General features: G+C 34.5%; 1 protein-coding gene across 9 annotated transcripts in view; it reads right to left on the reverse strand.

The window, feature by feature from the left end:
- Positions 1–301: 301 nt before the first annotated feature.
- Positions 302–20,189, reverse strand: part of PWWP2A (PWWP domain containing 2A) — a 38,695-nt gene continuing 18,807 nt past the window's right edge. For 4 of the 9 annotated variants that reach the window (XM_043982980.1, XM_043982982.1, XM_043982978.1 and 1 more), the window contains exon 2: positions 16,319–18,982. In XM_043982980.1, the coding sequence (XP_043838915.1) occupies positions 17,296–18,915 (1,620 nt within the window). In that variant the 5' untranslated portion in view covers positions 18,916–18,982 and the 3' untranslated portion in view covers positions 16,319–17,295. Of the gene's footprint in view, positions 2,707–4,200; positions 4,244–6,051; positions 6,173–16,317; positions 18,983–20,189 lie in introns of those variants that run through there. The other 5 variants (XM_043982975.1, XM_043982976.1, XM_043982977.1 and 2 more) reach the window with 5 other exon arrangements.

The following is a 20,189-nucleotide window of genomic DNA, read 5'->3' on the forward strand; positions in this document are numbered from 1 at the left end:
TTCTTTTTTGGTTGAGGGGGAAGAGGCAGGGGCAAAGAGAATACAGTACTGCACAGTAAATTTAGCATAGGTAGTTTTTGGAACGTGGATTTCTTTTAGAATTCTTTATGTAAAGTCAAATTTGCACAATGTAAATTTACATAAAGCCACACAATGTGTATTTCTAGTATTCAATTCATAAAAACCACTCCTAAAAGATCAATCTCAAGATTGTTTCATATTTGAATATGCTTCAGATAATGCATTGCTAAAAATCAACTTTTAAAAAAAACAGAAATTTCAAAAGAAAACCATTAAACCATTAAATATAAAAAATCCAAGACTTTATTGGAATAAATGTTACATGACATTCTTTAACATTAAACTCTGAGCAAACTTGAGAGGTGATGCATTTTTTCCATTCAAGTCTAAAATGAAATAGGTATGTGACCATTTAAAATACAGATAAAAGTTAGCATGAAGCAGAGCTTAAATATTAAGCAACTAAAGCAAAGAAAGCAAAAACCAACAATACAGTACATCTACATTTTAAATATCACTGAATTTCATTTTTAAACAAAAAAATGAAAATCCGGTTTGCAGTAAAACAGCTTCAGTAACTGATCATTAGAAAAACTTGTGAGTGTTTATTATCTAATTTGTCAGTTTCTTTTTATTTTACCATTTGTTCATTTCCCCCACCCAACCCCCTCATAAAGAATCCTTATTCTCCCTTAAATACCATGCTTTTGCCGTCTCCATACAAGTCAAACTCCACCAAAGTCCATAAGAGTTCTGCCTGTGTAAAGAACTGCAGGTGTCAAATGGAGCCCCAGTAGGAGGTGCTATTGGTTAGTGCTGGTGAGAGAACAAGACCAACTGGAGTTAAGCAGGTAGGAAAGTGCACTGCAGGGTTGTTTTCCTAAAATGTGCATGACTTAGCCAGGGCACTTCAGTTTCAATATATAACATCCCTGCTGTTCCAGGCCCTGAGTTTACCTTCCATTATGTCAAAATGGATACTTCTGTAATATGAGAAAATATCCAGGAGGCCAGGACTAGGGCAAAACCCAAAAATTTCATTTTGTTTTATAATCTCTAAGCTTTCCAGAAGCAAAAAGCTGGATATACCTTCCTTGAGATGCAAAAATAAATGCTCCAAACCTCACCCAGAACCTTAAATATTCATCCTGAGTACCTGGGTATTACTAAAGGAGATGTCACTTGGACCAAAAGAACCAATTTCCAAATTTAGATTGGATTGTGAAAAATTAAGTCATTTGAGCTAAATGCTCAATTACTTGATATGTTGCTTTAAATGAGGTGGGTTTTAAATATATATATATATATATATATATATTTATATATGTGTATGTGTATATAAGTAGGTGCTACAGATTCTCTTTCTGGTTTTAAAAATAATTTGATATTACCACTAAAAAAGTTCATGTTTATTATAAAGTATGGCACCATTAAATATAAAATTGCTTTAGAAATTTAGTACCTCTAATAGGTCTGTCTGGTCATTCTCATAGTATATTATGCTTTTCTTGTTCAAGAAAAAGGGGGAGGGGGAGGAAATGGATTCCCATCTACATACTTACCTCCCCCCCTAAAAAAGCCAAATAATTATGGTCACTATCATTAGGGACTCATGCTCCATGTGTGAAAGGTTTGAAGTCATCTCTATGGGTCCATTCTTGCAGTCTTCCAACAGACTTAAGTCCTACTAATGCTAGTAGGAATTTTCCTTGCATTTAGAATAGATAGACTTCTTCCCAAAAGGAGTTCTTTCCAGCTGTCTTCTCTAAAACTTAGAAAAAGTAACTTTATTTTCTAAACCAGGTGGAACCATCATCAAGGAAAGAAAATCATAATCCTTCCATAGAAACAGAAGTTAATTCTGTAAACATTTTCATTCCCAAATACTAATTCTCACCAGTGAGAAAAAGCCACCTCCTTACTCCTATGCATAATTTGGAGAAAAAAGGTATTTAATCATTAAAAGGTGCACAAAATGTTAAATACTGGTGGCAAATAAATAAGTTTTAATATTTCTTAACAAGCAAACCTTTCTATTTAGAATGCTACATCCCTGCTTTTGGGGGGGAAAAAATTCCCAGGAGATGTAAAATTGTTCGTTATCTCTCTACCAGGAAACATTGGTCTTGGCTAAACCGACTTACAGCTTCAAGTAGTTTTAGAAGCACCATTTGCTCATATCTGCACTAACTAACATAAGCACTGGAGGAAACACAAAATGTAACAAAATCTAAGAAGGCTGAAAATGAAAAACAAAAGTCTAACAGTTCCTGCCATCATCCCATCTTCAGGGATTTATGTCTAAATTGACTGTTAAGAACTTCATAATCAAAAGAAGTTTTGTCAGTTATTCTTCAGATTTAAAATTCAAGTGAGTCCTTGCATGTGCACTTCACATCATTCTCCTCATCTCATGCATTGTTTATTGCAAAAAGTTTTATCAAATATTCCCCTAATAACATTTCTTCAATTTAATATAGTAGAAACAATTTACAATTTACAAGTACCCCTTTCCAGGGACATTGGATTTGTTTTAGTCCCGGCTCTTAACATTTACTCCTTGTAAATTTGAAAAAAGGGAAAAAAAAAATCAGTCTCTCATTTCTTTCAGTCCTGAAGAGCCAGTGTTCTCTTATGGCAGTGTAGTGAGTTCCAGGAAATCAGCCAGCTGCTAATGTCTTTGTGCTGAAATACAGTAAAAAGAAAAGAAAGTTGTCAGGCATCATTATAAACTTATATAAAAACAAAGTCCTATGTCACTTTAAGATTTAGCTCTATTTTTACTCCAATAATCCATGTTAATGTCATCTGATTTATAAAATCAATGAGTGTGGTTCAGTTAAAACTTCAAGTCTTTAGGTTTTATATTAAACTCAAAACACAACTGATAAAAAGAACATATATTGCTGGTACTCTGAACAAAAGATGTCAACAAGGAAAGGACAAATATTTGAGTTGCACCCTGGAATAATTTCCTAATGAGCATCTAAACAAAAACTACAATATTTGTTTGTGCAGTAGCCTTTTTATTTCACCTTATGGCAACATTTTGTCAACAAATATTCTATTTTCCTATATTAAAAGTATTTATTACATAAATATTAACCTATTAAGTTATTAGTTATCATTAAAAACTTAATTTTACAAAATTTTTATTCAAATATTATCTAAAATGTTATTTAAAAGGGAATCCACTCTATCCCTATGTATAAAATACCGCAAATAGGACCTCCTAAAAGTCTGAGCTTCTATTTCATATAAATATATATATATATGTATACCCATTTGTATACATATATTTTACAAGTATTTATCTTTTTAAAATGTTTGTGCCCACATGTGTGCATATACACATACACACACATACACATACACATATACACAGACACACACCCCAAGATATAAAAGCTGTTAAATACAGTAGAGCTACTCAACTACTTGGTACTTCTGGGAAGCAAAAGCAACACACCAACCCTACATGGCAGCAACAATTGGCACTAAGTACACATTTGTTGGAATGTGATATTCACTGAATTTTTTATTTTAAAAAAAGACTAGCCACAAATCTTGAGGAGAGTCATAAACAAGTGCAAAAGCCTCTGTAAAAGCAGCTGTAAATTAAAGGGTCCTTGTGTATGTGATGTGGAAAAAGGATGGCTGTTGCTTATCAATCTCTTGCAATAGACAGAAACATACACAGAAGCACCACCAACCAATAGCATTACCTTCTAATGCCAAGACCGAGAATATACAGGTATATCTAGAAAGCAAGCTAATTTTCTTTAGCTATTTTATTTGCATCCTCATTAATTTGTAAGCATTTTGTCCAAGCAAAGATATCCTCTGAAAAAGAGAACCTTTGCCTATAACAAACACAGCAGCACATAGCATAAGCACATGTATACCTTATGGAAAAGATAAATTTGATTCTGATGTGGTTAACCACCGCTACCAGAAGTAGCTTTCTCATGGATCTCAAGAGGATGCCTAAAAATGATCTCTATTCCACCCCATCCCCATGGGGGAAAAAATACAGCATGGGTATTTTTAATATCCCCCCCAAAAAAACCATTGTGGTCACTGAATGGTTCTTTACATAATCTAGAAGAATGAAGATTGAAGTCAAGACAGTAACACAAGAGATCAGGTATTTAAGGAAATTATTGCTAAATCATTTACCCCTTCCAAGATATGATGATCCACACAAAGCTGAACTCCAAAACTGATGGTCCACGAGAAAGAAAGAAATTTTTGTGAGGCATAATTTCTAACAAAATTAAATGACATTTACTGTTGCCTAAGAATAAACTAGACATCATGCACAGAATTTTTTTTTAAAAAAAAAACACCCCCACAGTATTATATTTCAAAAATTTCAAAACTGATTTATCATTTCTACTATTTGCCAGATTGCCTGGTGTTACTGTTAACGCGCAACAGGGGCCTTGTGCTTCATCCGCTTGCTGGCTCAAGGCCTGTAAAAAATAAGGCTAATGTGAGAGAAATATTATAACACCTTGCATCAGTTTTTTGCCCAATCAATGAGAAACATGTTTCTGCCAGAAATACTTCAAATACTATGAAGATTTTTGGATCCAAGTTTAACCAACACATATAGCCCACTCAAAAGGACAACTACTTATCTGGTTGGAATATTATTTCTGGAAGCTAAGTTCACAGACAGCCTATTACAAGTCAGTATTTCTGAAAAAATACATTAGGTGGACAGTTCAAAAGGGTTTTGTCCTTTGGCATTCATATAAGTCACAACTTAATGAAATCAGATACTTCATTGTTATGATTATAATGCTAATAGTCTTTTGTTCCTATAGACCTTAGTTTCAAATGCCTCAGAGACTTGTAAACTATTATGTCTTTTTTAACAAATGAGAAGAAAGCATAATGAGGTTAAATGTCTTGCTTGAAATCATACTAGTAAGTCAGGATCACATGCACAAAGCTAAGTGATTTCCGGTTCCCCATTCTTAATGGTGCTCCTATTTTGCTTCAAAATTGCAGACAGTTGTGCATTCGCAGGTTCTTCCCTTGGAATCTCAGTGTATGTCTTCTTCCAGTATTATGAACCATTTGTTTTCAAATTCAGTTGAAGGAAGCAAGCAAAGGTGCAAAAGATTCATGCAGTTAATGCTATTTTGGGACAACTAAACAAACTTGTCCATTCTAGACCACAACAAATCACCTAATGGGTAGCCAGCCACCTTATATGGGTACAAGTTCAGAATATTCACAGCTTTTAATCACACTGGATCCAGAATGTTCCAATTCAATCCTCTGCTTACAATTAGAGCCAATATGCTTTCTACACTTCCAATACAATGATACTCCTAGATTCTCAAAAATTCTATAAAGTAAGCAAGACTACAAAACATATCCAAATCTAAAGGCAACAATTAAATCCAAATCCCTTTATTACCAAAGCAAGAGCCCTGAATTAGTCTAACAGAATAAGAACTACTACTCTCTTGCACCAAAACTTTTCAGTGCTTTAATAAAATAAAACTTAAGGAACTAGATGACAACAACATTTTGGCATTACTCTTTGCCACCCTCTCAGTTCCTATTTTTTTATGTAGACTTCCAAAGATAAACTGACCAAGAATATGTACAATAAGAAATAATCTAAACAAACCAACAACAAAAAAAACCCAACCCTGTAATGATGTGATGAATATCAAATTAAAATAAAACAGCAATTGAGAGTTGAAAATATTTTAAAAACACCACTTGACTAGGACTCCAGCATTACTCATTATGATTATACAACGTAAGGCCCTGCATACCAACTGAAAAAGAAGTCCAGATTTTTAAAAGCACACACACGAAGACTCCAGCCAAGTAGACCTTAATTAGAGTATAAAATCTACATGAGGTACACAGGTACCAATGTCAATGAAAACAAGAAAAATATCTTGATCAATTCATCAACTCTAACCTAGACTATTTGGGGAATGATTAAGTGATGACATGATGCCCCCCTTCACTTTGGGGCAGGGCTTAAAACAGACAGACCTGCCCGTTTCACTGTTAACTTCAATGCTCCCAATCTGAATCCACAGTGGTCTGTCAGACACTGTAAGGGAGCAGCAGGACTCGTCACTGTCTGATGTAATATGCTGCCATTTGTTGAGACCTATGGTAGAAAAAATCAAGTTAACAAAAATAAAGTAGTCATTCAAGTTTTTTTTTTAACCCATTTAACCAAAAAAAAAGTTTTTCTTCTTTTTTTTTTAAAGTAACCAGATTTCAGTTGTCATTATATATTTATGCTGAATAACTCTTTGGCTTCACAGAATGTATGTACAAATAAAAAGCATGATGCTACATAGAACACTAACAGAAAACAAAAGACTGTAAGGGACCTATGTACACAGTTGCAACTAAACTATAGAATAACATGGACTAATCTGCTTCTATAGCAAGACAACTGACATACTAAGTTACTCAGAAAGCAAACTTAGAAATACAGGGAAGTGGTAACTGTCATATTTAAAATATACTTATGATTTGAACTTTGTTTTAACCTAAGAATAATTATAGAATATCAACAAAAAAATGGGAAGTCTTAAATATCCATGAATATGCTCAGAGTTTCTGATGCACAAAAATGCTCTGACTACTTGAGGCCCTTTCCTCTTAATTCCAGTAACCACATAAGCATATTTTTCCATGCCTAAAATTCTTATCATATGAAGTAACAGTTATTACTGGGTTTCCCTGAGTTATTCTGAATAAATAACAAACCTCTACTAAATTAAAGTAATGAAAGGAAGTTATTCATGATTAAAATGATACTAAATAAAGGCATTGATATTAGTGCTTTATTTTGTAAAACAAAATATAATTCCATGAATTTACATTTCTCCTTACTAAGTAGATATAAATAAACTCATTTCCTCCTTCAGTTCATTCATTTGCCTTTTAGAACCTGTTATGGAAAATAACCACTGCCCAAAACTAATGTGACAATTATTTTTAAAAGTACTAAATAAAAGTAACAGCAGAAACTCAAGTAAGAAAAAAAATGGTCCTATCCACTCATGAGACATTCCTGAAAAATTACCTCGAAAAGGAAAAATTCAAAAAACCTCAACTACAAATGGAATTTAACTAAGAATATTAATTATTACAGATTCCAGGAATATGGCAATCTTTTAAAAGTGACTAGAAAGATAAGCAGGTTTTATCGTGGAAATTTTGGTTGCTTTTTATTTTCCCTAAAACAATAATCACAAGAGGGACAGAAAGGATTTGAAGAACTCTATAGCTATCACAAAATTTGTTTTTACAAGTCCCCCCTCACACTAACAGAGTGCTTAGTAAAATATTAAACACTTAAGACATTCCATGAATATTCATTGAACTGTTGAACTTAACTGCCATCCCATTGGCTTTATAACTTTACTGAATTAATAAGAAAAAAAAGGAGTTTACATACCAAGTTGGCAATATACAAGGTAAAATCTATTTATGGTCACTAGCTACATAGGAGTACAGGTAGAGTTTTAGTTCAATATAGCTAGACAACAGGAGAATCATGCTGGCCCAGCCATAAGCACAAAGGAAAACCAAACCATGTAAAATGAGAATAAAGGTAATCTCTTGGCCTCAAATGACTTCCGCTCTGTTATTTCTCTTTCACATGGGCAAAATAAAGGGTTAGGCCTAAATGATATCTAAAATCTTACAACTCTCATATTCTCTGAGTAAAACAGTGAAATGGCATAGGCCCAATGAATGGAAGGAGTTGAGATTTATTCTATGTTTGTGCCAGGTTTCACCTCACTATAATTTGAGGCCATAAAGGCTTTGCCCCAGGGGTAATCTGCTGAAAATGTAATGCTGCCAGTAAAAGGAAAAAGACCCTTTGAATGGGCAATCACTAGGCAAAATGGTAATGTGAGATGACCACTTTTCTTTACCGGGTTAGGAAAGAGTTGTGATTGTCCTAGAGAAAAATGCTGATTTCATATATGCTACATACTACAGCCTACAGAGTAAAAACAAACAAAAAAACAACAATGGCAGGTTATTGAGTTATTGCTGGGAAGAAGCAAGGAAAAAAGGGGGCAGTGAAGAACTGAAAACTAAAAATCCATATCCTTCCAATAGTGCTGAAAAGGGGAAGAGAAGGCCCAAGATTTTTGAAGTAAGCCCAGAAGTAAAAATAAAAATTTAGATACATACACTTATCTTTTTTACAACTAATGCAAAGATGACATAAGTTATCTATGTACATGAGAGTATAATTGAAGAAAGGAACACTTTAATATACGACCTAATTTAGAAGCACAGAGAAGTTTTCTATTCTGTAGTAATCAGTTATTTTCTCAAGGCTTAACACTGAATGTAGTTCCATCCCACCCCAGGTTTCAAACTTGAAATTAACCACTTAAAGAGAATCAAATTCAATTTAAAAAAAGAGAGAGAGAATCAAATGTTTAATGAGTAGTGCTTTCGTTAATATTGTCTCAGAATTGAACCAGGCCCTTGCTAACATTTACTTCCCACAAAGAAAAGAAAAATGTCCCTCTCTTCCCTATTCCTAAATCCAGGAGGCTAAAATTCTTGTGATGCATCTCAAGAAAAGGGAAAAGGAATCTTCCACCAAATTCTGACCAATATACCACCAAAAGGAGAAGGGGAGTTTGTAGAGATTTACAAAGAATTCCTAAGAATAATTACCCAATGTTTTTCAATCAGTCTTGAACAAGTAGTTTAAAATAATGAAATGCCAGATTTCCTGCTGAAATGCATATTCTACAGAAATGAATTGGTTCATCCATCTAGCAACAGTTTTACTATACTTGATAGTTCCCTGTGCAGAAAGGAGCTCCATCATCATTCCACATTTCTCTCCAATTTTACAATGGACTCTTTAAATAAAGTGGTACTAAAGAGCTCAGATAAGACATCTGAAAAAAGACCTAGAAGACATAGGTGGTGTGTAAATCTATGCAATGGAATTTAATACCCTGTTCCTACCCACCATATTCTTCAGTAGTCTTTACAATTGGCCTTACAACCATCTTTTTTTATTCTAGTCTTTAGCTTCCACTTCAACTTGTAGGATTTTATCTTCAGCTCTGGCAAACTCTCCTATTTTTCTTCTCAAGTTTCCAGAAAGTAGGTGCTTGACAAAATAAAATACCTCAGATACTAAAATAAGCTATTTTTAGACAATTCAACAAGAAGAAAAAATAAAGTATTGCACAGTGCTAGATATGGAGCTGGGATCCCAATTCTTTAACTAAACAGACTGGTCATTTAACTTCTCTGGATCTGTCCTAAGTATATATACACGATCCCTTTAAAAACAGTATAAGGAAAATATGAGGCAGCCATTAAGAGAAAGCACAATGGATTTGGAGTTGGAGAAGCCGGGCTTAAATACCATTTTTATCACTTACTATCTGTCACAGTCAGCCAATATTTATTAATCGCCCTACTATGCGCCAAGCACTGTGCTAATCTCTGGAAACATAAAGGACAAAAACCAATCTCTACTCTCAAGCTCAGTCTAATTGGAAGATACTGAAAAAATGAACTAGTATTAAGGGGGATTGCAAAAGGCTTTAAGGTCATTTCTAGCTCTAAATCTATACAATAATCAAATAATACAAAATAGGTTTTGCCCCACACCAGCTCCCTTGCCCCAAAACAAATACAATCTGTATCTACTCCTCTGAAGCAGACAGCTATGTCTTCCCTCTGTAGATAACCCATTCTCTGACCCAAGTTCATATTTATAAATGAGTAGTTATAGTGTGGGAGAGAACAGATTACTGAGTGGGCTACTAGACTATAAACTCCTTTTGGACAAATGTCATATACATCTTTGCAAATTCACCAGGCTTTGGATATAGTTTACATTCAACAAAAATATTTTGAATGAAATGAGGCAGAAGCCAAGACCTACAATATCCAATTTTTAGGGGATGGGGGTGGGGAAGCAATTGGGGTTAAGTGGCTTGTCCAGGGTCACACAGCTAGTGTCAAGTATCTGAAGCTGGATTTGAACTCAGATCCTCCTGAATCTAGGACAGGTGGTCAATGCCCAATTTTTTAAAGACAAGTTGCACATCACTAAGATTCCAGGTTCTCACCCATTATCTATCCAAAAACTTTCCTCCATATCTGTGATAGCTCACATTCCAATAAAATATAATTGGAGTTTTTTTTTTTTTAAATGCATGAATACTCTGAATTTTAGAGTTAAAGAGTGTGGCCATTTTGGCACATATTTTCCCCATTATACTAATGATAATAAAAACAAAAAAAAAAGGGAACACTACTATACAATATCCAAGTATGTCATGGAGAAAATATGAAAGTGGTTTTACATCATTATGTTACTATAACAAAATATTGCATGTCTAACAAAAATCAGTAAACTAGAAATTTTGCCTTATTTGTTAGAAGGATCCTTAAATACTAATCTAGAGGGGGCAGCTAGGTGGTGCAGTGGATAAAGCACCAGCCCTGGATTCAGGAGGACCTGAGTTCAAATCCAGCCTCAGACACTTGACACTAGCTGTGTGACCCTGGGCAAGTCACTTAACCCTCATTGCCCCACCAAAACAAAAGATAAGGAAACTGAGGCCTCAAAAGCTTAAATGACTCAGCTAACATCACATAGGCAATTAACAAAAATCAATGCTCCCAACTAGACTGCCTAAATATAAATCCCATACTACTCCACACTACCTTCATTTATTCCTCATAGCCTGCAAACCAAAAAATTAAAATCTTAAATGTCATTTGCCCTAATTTATAAATAGTTTGAAATTAACCACTGACCAATGCAGAAGGTTATAAGTACTACTGTCTTAAATGAAAGAGTATATGTGGACAGCTCATCAATAATGCAACAGCTCTACAGGTAATAATAGCCAATCCACCTCAAACTTCTATACTTAGACAAGTTGAGCTTCACTTATGATTACTTTCTCTGCCCCCTCCAATACACATACATAAATGTGGTCTAGGTACATATATATATATATACACATATATTTACCCTAAATGAAAAGTTCTAACATATTCCACCTAGAAAAACAAAATTTCTTCTAGATTTAAAAAGGCTTTAAAATTTACTTTGCCCAAAAGGTCAGTAAATATAGATACTCTTTACAAAGCTGCTTTAAAAGACACTACAAAAATGCTGCTAAACATATGACCTATATTACAAATTCCCAAAGGGAAGGGAAGTGTATCAACAGCCTGAAAAACCTGAACTGTGATTTACTCATTCCTATGCAAAAGTTTGAAAACCAACACAACTAAGGTTGTCTGCTAAGCAAAGGATATTCTTTGCTTAGATTTGCAGCTCAGATTCCAGAAGAATTAAAAGATTGTGATAGATGCACTCTTCTAAAGTAATGGGAAAAAATAAATAAATAATGGGAAAACTCCATTACTAGAGTTAGATGTTCTTTCCACCCATTTTCTTAGAAGCTTAAAAAAAAGATTGGAAGTTTTTCTTTGGGGCAAGTCTTTAATTCTCACCTTTTAAAATCTTATTTTTTAAAGAGCCTAACTGTTCTCATTACCATCAGTATTTTAGGCAGCACATTTTTAAAAAATAGTTATGTACATTAAATTTAAGGGGAAAATACAAATATCAAAGAAAAGTGCTGCCCGACAAAGTTTTTTTTCTCTCTAGATATCACAGAAGCTTGTTATTTTTATCAGCATGAGTATTTTGCGTACAGCTTTTAACCTTGATGGAATCTTCCATTCTTGTCATTATAATAGAGAAGCAATTTTTCAGTAAATTATTTTAAATTCAGTTACTACAGGGCTTTCTAAAAAAATTTTCAACCAAGACACCTTAAAATCAAAAAGTTGACTTGCCACTACTCAGTTTATCCCTTTAAAAACTAGGAAGAATTCCTTAGACTTACACATACGTATATATGCATGTATATGTGTGTACATAGTGCATAGGTGTTTACATATGCATGTGTGTACATGTGTAGATACTGGTATATATATTTTACATGGTCAAGTATCCAGTAAAAAATGAATTTAATTATGAATTTCTGGCTAAATAATTCTAGATCTTTAAAGGTCTGAGTAGGTTTTTACTAATAAGTATAGGAACCTTGGGCAGGAGGGACAGAGAAACTATCTTGATTTATAAATTATGCATGTCCCCTTTGCACATGGAAAATTAAAAAAGGAAAATAAAAAACATGAAAAATCTAATTCTTTTGACCCTTTCCAAATTTTTAATGATATAAGCAAATTTTAAATCTACCCTGTAATATAAAAACCTCAACTTTTCAAGATTTTAACTGTCCTACAACTCCTTTACCAAGATGATAGTGCCCAGTCATTGGTAAAGGTACTAAAGAGCACAAAATGGAAAAAAGGGAAGAAGTAGAAAACTGACACCTAAGTATCCAGAAACTGGAATTGAAATTAAAATGTGCCTATTCTACTGATCTTAATTATTTATGGGTTTCCTTATGCTAACTTTTTTTTTCACATTTCTCAAAGTGTATATTTCAAATAGGATTGTTTATAATCGGTCCTATTAAAAGGTATTGTCAATTACAAAGTGATCCCATGTTTGTTAATCATATCTTTTGGGATAAATTATGAGAATATCTGATGAGAGTTAAAATCAGCATTAGTGGCAGAAGTACCCAAATAGATAACATCACAGATACATGAAAATATGCAAAGGGGACATATGTAAGTATCATGTCTTTCCTTTCATATCAGCAATTTTGTAAAGGTTAAAGACCCACTTAAATGTTAGTACAGTAACTCATGATGCACACTATAATTAGGCTTAATATTGTTAGTAACATAGTAGTAAATACTTATTAAATACTCGTTGATTGATTTAATAGTCCTCCCCAGGTCAGCTCACTTAATTTAAATTACCCTAGTTATTCAAAGGTTTATGCCAACTAAAAATACATCAATATTAGCATACACACTGAGAAATCATAATTCTGACACAGGCCTAATAATATGACTCAAAAATACTAGTCTCCTGGAATGGCATTTCATTCCTACGAGTCTTTGGTCATTAAGCAGAAAATAGCAGCATTCAAAATATCACATTTTAAATACCCTGACACCAAAGTCCTACACTGCTACCATATTTTTTCTCTTTTAGGTTTACCTGGTCTGAGAATTCCTTGAACCCAAGTTTTAAAATGCTATGCTTTTAGGACATTCTAGAAAAAAAAACACTTCACATATAATAAAGTTAATTCAAACTTAAGGTATACTACTAGGTAAAATTAGGACTAGTAGATAACCATCAAGAGAATAAAGATATACCACACACTTCAACAGGATCACTATTAAGTTGTTACTAGGTCATGAGTCATTGCAGAAAGCATGTGTTTTTCACTAAAGAGTACAATGTATTCTCTCCTTATTCTACACTATGACCAGATAGTTCTGCAACATCACCATGTTTGACTACAACTACAATTATCTAATGTTTGCTATAACGATTAATCTATCAGTCAACAAGTATTTATTAAGCACTTACTGTACCAGGCATTGTTTTCAGCATGAGGGTTATTAAAAAACCCACAAAAACAGTACCTGTCAGGGCAGCTAGGTGGCACAGTGGATAGAACACCAGCCCTGGAGTCAGGAGTAATTGAGTTCAAATCCAGCCTCAGACACTTAACACTTACTGCTGTGTGACCCTGGCAAGTCACTTAACCCCCAATTGCCTCACTAAAAAAAACAAAAAACAAAAACAAACAAAAAAACAGTACTTGTCCCCCAAGAGCAAAATTGGTCAAGATTAGCAATTTTGAGGTTAATGGGAAATAGCCTGGTAGGAATGCAGACCCAGGAATCAGACCTTTTTTTATAATATTTAGCTGTCACTTTGGACAAGTCAACCTTTGAGTTATTAGTTTCATAATCTGTGAAATGAAGGTACTAATAGATAATTTTATATTTATCAGCAACCTCTGAATCCAAATCAGTTCATTCCTTACCTCCAATTGCATTGAGGTTTATCATTCACTTCTGAGTCAATTAGGAAAGCAACATTTTCAAAATCAAAACACAATAATTCCCTTTCCTGCCTTGAGCTGTTTCATTTTGGCTTAGCTCCCTCTGCAATTCCTTTTTATATTTCACTTATCAATGTCTTTCAAACTATCATCATCTTGGCTGTTAAGCAGTTTTCCTTCTATGCAGGAGGGATATACCCATGTAACTATGAATGCACATAGGGAGAGGAAATAAAATTAGTCTCTTTTTTGTAACATTCCAAAATGAGGTCTAAAAAGAAATTCATTAGGATTAACTAATCCAACTCAGTCTCTTTTTGTGGCAAAGAAAATTCTGGTTGTTGGAGCAACAATCTATCTAGACCTACCAAGATAAAATACTTTGAGAAAATATACTGCAGCAGAGGAATACAACTTTGATATATTTACTATAACAAGTCATGTCAGTGTCAATTTAACAAAAAACTTCTCAGATGAAAATAACATCCTAAAGGAAATAAGTCTTAGTGCCTTATTTTATAACAGAGGCAATCATTGAACTTGGCAATTACGACTGCAAATATGTGGTTATGGTTCTTCACTAAGCTCAGAGATAAATATATATATATATATAAAAAAACAAAAAACTGGAGTATACATAATCCAGACATGACTGTTTTTTCTTCCCTTTCCCAATAATGCACACCCTATATGAAATACTCATTTGTTTGGTCAATGGTCATTGATACTTCTATTTTAATCCTCCAAAGTTTCACATTAAACAAATACCTGTTAGAACACCATTTCTGAGGTGACAGACACTAATCACTATATACAATGTATTTGGGAAACTAAAGGTTTATAAAATTGACAGTTAGATGTGATTATTTTTGCCCTTAATTCTCAAGGTACTTAGGTTCAAACAACAGTCTACTAAATTCAAACCAAAACTCCTCACAAAATTTGTGCTGATAGTCCCCACTAACAAATTATTCTAATGACCACAGGGCAGTATATAACTCTATGGGTTAAGCTTCTAGGTTATCAGTTTGCTTTATAATTGTGGGATCATAGATTTAGAGCTAGATGGGATTCTAAGGCCATCTAATCCAACCCCCTCATTTTGCAGATAAGGAAACTGAGGCCCCAAAAGGTTGTGACTTTCTCAAGGTCACACAGAAGGTAAAGTAGCAGAGCTGAGATCTGAACCCAGGTTCTGACTCCTGAGGTCCAGCAATCTTTCCACTGCACCAGTCACAACACTAAAGATTTATAAATGCAGCGCAAATAATTCCTGAAATATTGTAGTTGTTTCTGTTTGCAGGAAAGAATACATTATTATAGAAGTGAAACAACATCTCACAATCAAAAATTTTCAACTTGTGTGTTTACTACAATCAAAAAGCATTGAGTTCTCCTGGAAGTTACTTAATTATCCAGCAGAAAAATCTAGTTTAGTGCATAAATAACTGTAAATTTAAGGAAATCGATAACTGATCATATCCAGATGGGTACCTACCAATAGGCAGCACATTAAATGTGGAATAATAGTAAGAAAAGGTTTCAAATTGGGTTATTTGGAAATCCACAAAAGTAATTAAAATATCTAATTCTGTCATCCTATTGGCACTAAAGTCTTTTAAAGTGTCAAATCCTCTATCATTTAAAATTATATAATGTACCTGTTTTTAAAAAACAGCTAAAAAACTATTCACATAAAAAACATTGCCTTTGTATGAAGCAACTTGGGGAAAACATAGTACATAACTTGCTTTGATATGTAGGCAAGTGAAATTTCTCTTAACAGGGCAAACCTGAAAAAGGAGAAAACAATTAAAGTCAAATAGGCACGAATGGAGACTAACAAAAGAGAGGGAGCCCAGTCACCAGCATTATTTAAATTAAAAAAAAAAAAGCCCAAATTGGGCAATAGCATTGGGCAAAGGACCAAACAGAACAGGAGACTACGTTTAAATACCTCCTTGTGAAAACATAAGCATGTGATGAAAAATTAAGACTTATCAATGAGAATTAAAAGTCATACCTTATAAGCTGACAAACCTAGAAATATACTGGACCCTTCTTTGTACTACACAAGATCCAATTTTAAGGACTATGTATTGAATAATGTCTTATCATGAGCCTATTAAAAAATATTCTGTGGCAGGGCAAATGAGCAATTAAATTTTTGATCTGTTACTATCTCTAAGCACTATATAGAAAATACTCATTTTCTAATATTCTGAAATTTATTTTCAAAGCTTTTTGAGAAACACACACAAATAATTCAGATTTAGTCAATTTTATTTACATTTTTGTACATATCAGAGCATTACACAATTACATTTTCTTACTTTCTGACCTGCAAACAGATACCTTAAACGGAAATATTTTTTTCAAAATTATGAAATTAGGTACATCCAAAATGCAACAATTACACATGACAAGTAATTCACAAAGTGTAATTTACTAGGACGTATCCTAAAAATTTAGGAACAGCCAGTCAGGAGAAAATCTGACCAATTTAGCAATCAATTATTTACATTTTTCAAAACAAACCTCTTTATCTAAACTCCCAAGTCAGAACCTTGGAAGGTTTTTTTTTCAATGGAAGAAAAACAGGAAGTTATGATTCTCAACTATGCAGCATTGACAGCCCTTGATCCCAAACTCTTGAGCAATTCTGCAGCCTGCCTCTGAACAATGAGCATCCATCCCTATTTCAGCTTGTCAAAAACTGAAGTGTCAAATTTGCCCTTGTGTGCATAGAAAGGCTTATGTGTTCTTTATAAAACAAACAAACAAAATAAAAATAAAAACAAGTGGTCACTAAAATCCCAAACGTTCCTACTGGACCACCCCACTCACAGCTATTACTACCATCCCCCAGGTCTGTAACCTGTGTCACATAGTAATAGGCTACATATTCGGAAGAAACTGATGTATATTCCCTGCATAAAAATGCCTTTCAATTGAGGCTATGGCTCCTATGCCTTGGGGTAAGGTTGAGGAATTTAAAAATGCAAGATTTTTATTTGAAAATATTGCTAAACTTTTCAGGTTAAGAAAAAATTTGACTGCATGTTCAATTGGTTTAGTTTGCCTGTCAAGAAAGTTATCAAGAGAACAATTTTAGTATTAAAAGAAAGCAGCCAACTGAGTGCAATTTCTTTTTCTCTTCCCGGTTTTGGCCATTTCTACTTTGTGTTATTTCTAACTAGCCTAATAAAATTTTGTGGAGCCTCCAAACTTTTCTTGCCTACCTTACTGTCCATGTTCACGTTTCAAATTGTGTCAACAGGGCCCGCACTTCGGGAGTCAGCTGCTTTGCAGCCTTAGCTGCCTCTGTGATAGCCTTGCGATACAAGCCCTTTCTCTTCTTATTAAAGCGTGACTGGAAGTTTTCTAAAAAGGGGGACAGTTGCGATAGTGCAAGGAAAGATGTTGTTGGAGACCCAAACCATGAAATACGGGCCTCCTGTCGGACTAAGAGGCCGTTATCTTTCCGGCTTACAGTTATAGTAAGAATACGGGCTGGCCACCATGGGAAGCCATAAATCTTGGCCCAAACAATGTCCCCTACACATATGGTCCTGCCATCTGGTGTGATGCATTTAGAGACGTTTTTGGAAAACACTTTCATTTTCAAGGAATTACTGAGCTTTTTCTCTTCCTTTGAAGAGGATGAAGTGGAAGAGGTGGAAGGTGCATGCATACTGCCTGGAGGAAAATCAAAGCTTTCAGTAGAACTACACTCTGAATTGGAAGATTTCAAATCATCTGTGCTATCAATGCTACACACTGATGCACTGGAAGAGTCAGATTTCTTTTGATTTAGGGTCATGTAAACAGTGATATTGCTTTTGCTGCCCTTTTTGCCCAATGTCTGCTGTTCATCCTGCTCATCAGGCACATGTACTTCACTTGGGTCCTGAACCTCACTGTTGACCTCTTCAGGACCTTTTGAGGGATTCTGATTTTCTGAAGGGGCCTCACCTGCTGAGCGGGTAGAGGTGCAGCGAGACTGGGTTTTGGGTGCCATCTTGCCACTCCGCATTTTCTCAAGTCCGGCCTTCAGGGAAGAGTCGTTTTCTTCATTCCTATATCTTTGTGGCTTCAAACGCAACCGGGGTGGAAGGGAACCTGAGCTGGTGTTCTGAAACCGACGGGTGAAGTGAACCTTAGAATGTGCATTTTTGGAAGTGGAAGTTTCACTCTGTTTCTTTTGTGCCTTTTCTTTGGCCATTTTCAACACTTCCCGAGCTTTTGCATGATCCATGTTTTTACTCTGGAGCACTTTTTTAGTACTTAACTGAGCTTTTGAAGTATTAGCCTGAGCAGATACTTTAACTACTCTGCCTCTGCTGTGAGCAATATTTGAAACTTTGACCACAGCATTTCTTTTCTGGCTTTCATTTTGGTTTTTCCCATCCATTTTATGGTCAGTTTTAAGTTTTTTATTCACAGTAGTTACACTTTCATTTCTCCGTTTTTTGTTATCGTCACATTTAGATGAGTCACTTGCATTGCCACCTTTTTTAATTTCCTTTTTTTCTGCAACAACACTGTTTTTACATTTGTCGCATAGGACTTGTCTGGGTCGTAGTTTGATAGCATTCATTATAGAAGTGGGCTCCTCCCTGTACATTTTCCTTTTGGGTCGTTTAATTTTCCGAGGAGGAGGCTGAGGTATTGATTGGTTATATGTGTCCCTGATAAACAAAGGGGGAGGATAAGGTGCTCCTTCATGAAAGAGAGGAGGTGGTTTAGAAGTCCACAGGCTTTTAGCAAGGCTAGGTTCTGGTGGCTGAATGGGAGAATGGTCATCAGGACCAGCACCATTCAAGTCACATTTGATTTCTGTTCCTTCTTGGAATGATCTATTGTGGAGCTGCATGGCTTCAGGTTTATCTTTGTATTCTCTTTTGGGGAAAATTGTCACTGGGATTCCATGGGGCCCAAACCTTTGAGGGGAAAAAAGAAATAATTAAATTAATACTCAAGGGGAATCCAACTTCTCAAACCTACATTTTAACTTAGGCTGGCCAGACCTGAAAGCTTTAACAAGACATTTTACAAATACAATTATAAGCAAGAATTCCTTTCTCACTTATTCATTAAGGGGGAAAAAACCTGCTCACTCTTAACACCACCCTCCTTCAACATGTCACCTCACTTTCCCACGCATAGTTAGCTAAAAAATATTCTGACTTACTCTGTTACTCCAAAATTTAATGCTTTTAATCATACTTTTAAAGGCTTTATATTATAAATGGTTCCCCCTCCACAACAATAGTGACTAACTTTAAAATTTTGTGCTATAATGGAGACTTACATTCTCACTGCCTGAATAAGCAGGCAATATGGCTCTAGAAGTACCACCTACAAATTTAAGAAATATCATCTAAAAGCTTTATCATTTCACGATATTTCCAAGATAATTATGTCTTTCACTACTCAAAACAAATCAGAGAATTCAATGTCATCTTGCAAGTTTTCTAAATTAAGTGCCTTGAGATCACAAAATACTACATAAAATATTTAACCCTGTGATTACATGATTATAATAGAAAATCAGAAATAACTACCTCAAAGCAGGGATATACTGCCCAAACCTCTGAATATGAATTCAAAGTCCAAGGTGCTAATATGCTCATTAAACAAAAATGAGGAAAAATTATAAATATTCTTATGAAAACTTCAGATACCAATGGAAGGAATTTTATACAGCCTATGTTATGATTCTGAGATCACTGGACATCAAATATCATGACTTCTAGTCCCACATAATTCCATGCTCTGTACCCCACTTCCTACATCTCCATTTAAAAAACTGGAAAGCAAGGGTCTAATCACAACAAATACTAAAAGTCTATGTTGCACTTATTCAAAGCAATATTTGATACAATAATAGCTAGTTTTATATAGCACTTAGAGATTTGCAAAGCACTTTATATACATTATGGTGCTTTAGGTTCACAAAAACCCTAAGAGCTTATAAGTAAGTATTTCAAGGTTATCATTCCCCCATTTTAAAGATGAGGAAGAAACCCAGGTTCCATGGGATTAAATGATTTCCCATGATTACACTGCTAGGTAGCCTAACACTCTATTACATTGTTGTGCCTCTCAACCAAACACCATAATAAAAGAATTCTGAGAAGTTATTTC

This window comes from Dromiciops gliroides, chromosome 2 (assembly GCF_019393635.1).
Source record: "Dromiciops gliroides isolate mDroGli1 chromosome 2, mDroGli1.pri, whole genome shotgun sequence".
Taxonomy (NCBI): Eukaryota; Metazoa; Chordata; class Mammalia; order Microbiotheria; family Microbiotheriidae; genus Dromiciops; species Dromiciops gliroides.